This window comes from Lytechinus variegatus, chromosome 6, assembly GCF_018143015.1.
Source record: "Lytechinus variegatus isolate NC3 chromosome 6, Lvar_3.0, whole genome shotgun sequence".
NCBI classification, from domain to species: Eukaryota; Metazoa; Echinodermata; class Echinoidea; order Temnopleuroida; family Toxopneustidae; genus Lytechinus; species Lytechinus variegatus.
The window spans coordinates 33,462,346-33,469,117 of NC_054745.1; the positions used below are offsets into that span (position 1 = coordinate 33,462,346).

At 36.7% G+C, this 6,772-nt stretch overlaps 1 protein-coding gene across 1 annotated transcript; it reads right to left on the bottom strand.

Moving 5' to 3' along the window:
• Positions 1-330: 330 nt before the first annotated feature.
• Positions 331-4,987, bottom strand: LOC121417736. The gene is made up of 3 exons (XM_041611468.1): positions 4,975-4,987; positions 2,832-4,414; positions 331-867 (listed from the first exon to the last, which is right to left on the bottom strand). Exons 1-3 carry the CDS (start codon positions 4,985-4,987, stop codon positions 331-333), a joined length of 2,133 nt encoding a protein of 710 aa, XP_041467402.1.
• Between the last annotated feature and the right edge of the window lie 1,785 nt (positions 4,988-6,772).

Genomic DNA, 6,772 nt, shown 5'->3' on the forward strand with positions numbered 1-6,772 from the left:
TTTTGAATTATTCTAAACTACTCGTTCTGTAAAAATTATCAAGTCACGAACAAATGTCTTTGACACATGCTGTAGCGGTAAAGAGTCATTTCCGATAATACATTTCATGAAAAAAGACTTTCCCTAGAATATACATTTTTTTAACATTTCATGACCCCAAACCAGTTTTTGCGCGATTTGATAAATGTTGGTCTACTGTCCGACGTTTACATTTATGTATCAATTATGTTTATATAGTAAATTAATATCTAATATGAATATAATATTCGGATGGGGGATAAAATATAATTTTGATCTTGGCTTGTCAATTATGATAATAAAACAATTTACTTACATACAATGCAAGTAAGTTGTCTGGACAAACAGGTCAACCATTGTTTCTCCGTATAGGCTCATATCTCCCAAAAAAGATAGTCGCAACTGCTCCATTGATCGATCATGGAATAGAATGGTGAGCCCTCGAGACGTCAGCTCTAATTCATTCATTCTATTCGACGACTGTGCAACCAAGTGTTCAAGTGTGACGTTGATCATGTTCCTATCGCGTTGATGATCTACGATTTCTCTCGTACGGTTTATAGTATCGACTGTGATCTCGAAAGTGTTGTTCGTACCTCTGATTTCGATGCATACATCGAGCTCACTCGCATTAGGTAGAGATGAGAGTACGCTTGTGTAACAGACAGGCGTCATTCTCTCGGCTGATAGGCGAGTAAATGATGAGAGCTCTGGAAGAGACGAAGGGAAATTTAGAAAAGAGTCTGCGATGCTGATGTTATGTAAGCTGGGAAATAATTTGAGACAGGACCACATTCTATTTGCCTCGTCAGCCGTGAGTGTAGACTCCTTGAACCTCAATGCTCTTACCTAGGGAGGAAGAGGAAGAAAAGAAGATGAGGGTTAAGGGAGGGTGCAACATCAAGAAAGAAGAGATACATGTATATGAAATCAAATGCGTATTATAAGTGTCTAATGCCACGTGGTAGGGTCCATGGTTATGCTAATTAACAAACTCTCCAATAACTATAATCACGTAAATTGTGCAAGCGCTATTGTGATTTATATCAAATTGCCGTCACTTGAATTACGAGAATGATTGAATAATAAGGACGAAAATAATACAAATGATTATTTGACACACAATTAATTATGATGTTATCAATAATAGTAGCAATAATATCAATAGTAATATAAATGACATCATTATGAATAGATTATTTAAAGTACTTTAAGGTTAATGTTTAACATTGTCAGTCAGATATCAGAATGAAATAGACCATTAACTTCCATAACTTATTTATGGATGTTATAATCTACCGCCAGCAAAAAATTGCATGAAATCAAAATTACATTCCTTGAATATCGAAAAGGTCTATGCGTTTCATTTACAGACATAAAAAATGTCAATTGCTACAAAACTTTCAAAGTTTGGCTGTGATTTTAACATGGTTTATGGCATTGAAAATATAAATTAGGAGGGGCATATTTTCGGTGTTTGTCATCTTTGTAAAAACAAAATATGAACCGAAGTGCACGATCATATCAACAATCATAGGTCGGTAGATATGAATCTCCCACTAGCATGAGTTTCCTGTACACTCGATTTTCTGATTGTAATCAATGTACGTCAATCGAAAATTGACCGATTTTTTTCTTGTGTGTGTGAGTTCTTAAAATGAAATTCTGCCTACTATTGTTTACTATTATTGTTTATTGTATACTAGATCAATCTTTAGGGAAATTAATCTAACGGATTTCTTTTGTAGAAGTTGTCATATGCAATCTGCAAAATTAAATATAATTGATTAAAATATATATTTTGGTCTAGATATTTTTATTTCACATTTTCATTACTGTTACTCCTTACATAAATTTCAAATATAATTTTCGTAAACGCTTTAAATACAAAAGAACTGAAGATGTAACATCATCAATTGTCTCACTAAATATTCATAAAGACATGCCTTGAACTGTTTCACAGGAAAATGCAAATCTTTGAAATGCCAGAACTTTATTATCCTTTATCCGTTTTACAAAATTTTTACGAATTTTCATCGTGTTGTTTGTCTGAATTTTATTTATTAGTTGAAATCATATACATATCAGTCTGGAGTACCCCTATAATTTATGTTTCACTCATAAAACATATATATTGATTCCAATCAATACATGTGTTAGGTTGTTTCGTGTTGTGTGTTCTTTTTTGTTTGGGGGGGGGGTCTATTCACCATTTCTCTGAGAATTACAAGGTAAAAACACATATTTTTACCCACAGCAGATTCTAAAAAATGATAGGTCTCAAATAGTGTTACTGTATAGCATTATAGAAAACGATTAAAGAAATTTCCGTTAAAGCTAAATGATAGTAGTTGCAGTAAAATAATAATTTCAAGAAAATGTCTGTAAAACCAAGGTTAAGTATGATTACATCATCGTGGATCTAGATCTGGTATAGTTACATAAACTGAACTTTGTGAAATCATAAAATCTAAGCTGAAATACGATCACACTGAAGATCGCCAACACAGATATGCACACGTGGGATAGTGTATTGTTATTGCTGGAATAAAGACCGGACGGAAGTGACCGAATCCGCGCTTATTTTTGCTTATTTCTCAGCAGTTATACAATTTCTTTCAGAATCCTTTGGCACATATTTTCATTCATACAAACAGACACTTGGGTAGTCATTATATTAGATTTTGTAAAACAGACATTTTAAGATCATTACCAGAACTGGATTTTATCTTTAAGATTGATTTATTTAGATGGTTCTTTTCATCAAGGAAAAGAATAATTGCCTTAAAAAAGTACGCAACGCCTTTAGATACCTCACTTTGCAGTCGCTTGGGAAGATTCTGCATCCCGACGAAAGTGTAGATAGTCGGTGCCTTGAGAATCATACTCTGTGCGTTGACGCATCTTTGGACCAACGAAGACATGTCTCCTTCACTATCCTTAGATTCTGATGAACAGTCAAGTAGAATGCGATATCGCTCACTGTCATGCAGATGCTCATTTGAAAGGATAGCTTCCATAATTCGTATCCCAATATTCCTGTCTTTGCCAGCAGCAAATCGTAGGAGTTGTTCATAGTCTCCAATATTTCCCTCTATGCTCCTCAGAATTCTGTCCAACTTCGAAATTTTATAACGCAGTAAAATGCGCCAAGTTTCCTTCGCGATAAATTTGCCAGCTGAATGTTCTTGTGCCAATTTGTGATAAAATTCAATAGATGTGTGAGTGGTCTCGTTAGACTGAGGAAGTTGTGCCATTGCGACAGTCGTTTTCGATAGGATCCCGAGCTCGCATGCCTTATCAAGGATACGAGGAATTTTGCAAAAATCTTGGAGCGTAAATACTAGCTTTTTGGCATCATCCAAAAGACCTGAGAGCGCAACTCTGCCTATTCCGTTAACTATCCTACTTAGTTCGTTGCATGTGAAAGTTTTCCTTGACGTGGTTGACCCTGACCTAGCATTTGCGTGATGCATTAAAAAAATATTTACACTGTCAAATAACTCTGTTTGGGTACTGACATTATTACCTAGTTTATCTTCACTCCACAGGTGACAGATCAATAGACAAAAGAGAGGTGTTTTGACAAGCTCATTGATGAGCGGTTGCTCGTTTAGGTATTCTTTCAGCTTCCTCCCCTTTTCGTCAGTCGAAGACAGTGTGAAGAATCTGTCAATGTAGTTTCTGGAACTCTCCATCGAAAATCCCTCGATCCACATTATTGTGTATGCCCTTGGAAGGTAACCTTGATTGAAGTAGCTCTCCAGATGAGGGCGTGTTGTCACAAGGACTCGACATTGTGGAAACTCATCACATTGAATGACGTTGACAATATTGTTTTCTGAAGATATACCTGCATATTCATCCAGTCCGTCAAGTATGATGTGACAGATCCCTTGATTTCTGCGGATGAAACTCTCAATTCCCTTCGCTGCGAGATCATCTACATCGCTTAAAAGTTGAGATTTGATTGCTTCTCCGATCGATGTCCTATGGCTTGTGTTACGAAATTTAACCAAAAAAAGAAGTGGCAAGTGTTCCAATGCCGATTCTTGTTTTTCTTCAGCCCAGTCATACGCTATCTTTGCAACAGCTGTTGTCTTCCCTACTCCAGCTTGAGCTGAAATGAGGATTCGAGATGGCAGTCTCCCGTTTACTTTCGTAGAAAATATTTTATCAACAGAGCCTTCCAATTCTTCTTTCTTTTTGGTATCTTTTCCACTCGAGTCTTTCCTCATCATTGTTACGACCGTATGCAAATCTTTGAGCTCAGCGTAATCAGATTTATCCCAGGGTTTCAATTGGATTTTGCACAGATTATCGAGGTACCTGTGTCTCAACTTCTCACGACATTGTCCCACAGTTAATGATTCCGAGATCTTCTTGCCGAATATATCTGAAGGAAAATAAAAAACGCGATTTGTTAATTAAGAAAAACACGTCAGGTAAGTACATCTGTAATTTCGGAGCTTGTCTGCAATGGACATAATGAAATTTGTACCCACTGGGCATTTTTTTACTGATTACCATTTTACCGCATATTACCGGTAATATGACCCGGAAATTTGAGTAACACCAAATATTACAGTTATTACTAATGCCGAAATTATAATTCCTGTTGCTAGCTGCTACTGTTATCACCCTGATGAAACTGACAGTTACCTAGTTACAACACGGTAATGATGGGAAATAAGGGTAATGTTTAATGACATTGATTGGTTATAACATTGCAAACTTTAATAATAACAGTAATCCTGCAGCAATCCCAGCGAAATGTTCAAAGTCCAAGAAATTACTGTTATTACCCCAATAAAACCCATATCTTACCGAGTTACAACTGGATGATGAGTGGGTAATATGGTAATAATGAATGGCTTGGTTGGTTATAACATTGCAAACTTTAGTAATAACAGTGTACCAACCAAATTAAAGAAATACTGCTTTAGGCCTACCCACATGAAACCGACATTTTACCGAGTTACAACATGGTGATGAAAGGCGATATGGGTAATGTTAAATTGTTTGCATTGGTTATAAACTTGTAAACTTGAGTGATAATAATCTTACAGCAATCCCAACGAAATCTTCTATTAAAAATGCTGTTATCACCCTCATGAAACCGACATTTTACCGAGTTACAACATGGTGATGAAAGGCGATATGGGTAATGTTAAATGATTTGCATTGGTTATAAACTTGTAAACTTGAGTAATAATAATCTTACAGCAATACCAGCGAAATCTTCTATTAAAAAAATGTTGTTATCACCCTCATGAAACCGACATTTTACAGAGTTACCACAGGTTGAGAAGGGGTGATGGGTAATGTTGAAACGCATCCAGTCCCAGACAGCAAAGTATCTTGATCACGTATGGTTCTTATCTGGGATATCTGGGTCCCATATTGGCCCAAATGGAACCCAGTTAAAAACATATACTTGAACCCACACGGGGCCAGATATGACCCAGATGGAGACGAGACCCCCAACCCACGCGGAGCCCATTTATATTGGGTAAATGGAGTAATATCAGATGGTAATATCAGGAAAATGCGGAGAATATTAGTTACTCTTAAATATTCATTACTACAATGAATGGCAAAATTTTTAGATAATATAGCTGTGATAATTAATGTGTTTATGTTCATGCAATTATTCCACCCAGAAAAGTTTCAAAAAAATATGTAGTTTATGTTTCATATTATTTATAATCATTACTTTTAATTTTAGAAGAAAAAAAAATTAGGGTTAAATTATTCCTAGCCATAATTTGTCAAGTGTTGTAAACTCGCTCAATATATATAAGTCAATGACATGACTCGGTGAATAGGTGTAGGATAGGGTTAGGATGTAGGATTTTGGGATAGAATGAGATGATATGGCTTAGAGTACACTGTTAGACCGCTGTGTAAAATCGGTGCTGTGTACGAACGGTTGTGTATTTTTTTTCACAACCCTGCGTAATCTTACCCGAGTTACGTTAAATATGGGTTGCGTAAAGAGTTTTCTTCAATAAGAGGTTACGATTTCACGTCAATTCCCGCCAAGCTTCCCGTTTTACAACAGATGTGTAAAAAAATTACCACGTGACTTGAGACAGCCAATCAGCCGTCATAAAAGTTTTGCGCAAACTTTTGATATCCAAAATGGAGAGTGTCAAGGAATTGCTTTGCGAATGGGGGTTCGAGTCACGTCAGCCGTCAACAATTTTGAGGGTAAGTGTGATTTTTGGAAGTATTTTTATTAAGAAAGTGTAATGTAGATTGTGATGGATCCGAGTGTGGTCGAATGTGGAATTAAGTAAGCTTGCTTTAGCTACAGATCTAACGTTAGAGAGCAGTGAGTTGGATCGACAGTGCATGACTGAGTGCGAGTGGTGCGCGTGCGATTGATTGGCTACCGCGTTACTACAGGCACCGTACCTGGCCTTCTCAGTCCGCAGCTGGTCGGCGATGCGAATTCAGCGGTGCGGTATTCTACCTACCGCATGGTTGGACCACTTATCCAATGTACAAGGTTATGAATAACTTTGTCCTGAGTTAGTAACCCCTGTGTGGTGAAATAATGTGGGTAATGTTCGGCTTATTTTCTCTTGTATTGGGGATAGACTCTATGCCTTGATATTTCTAATTCTAGTCACTGTCACTCAGTTCCAATCTAACTTAGACTGAAACTGTGTGATACCAGTCAAGTGTAGAAACAATCAAGGCTTCATTTTCAAGCATTAAAGATTCTAAGTAAGTGTGCCAAAATTCG

Coding starts and splice junctions, on each gene's coding strand:
- LOC121417736 (XM_041611468.1), bottom strand. Junction 868..2,831: donor CCAAGCGACTGCAAAGTGAG/GTATCTAAAGGC, acceptor CTTCCTCCCTAG/GTAAGAGCATTGAGGTTCAA.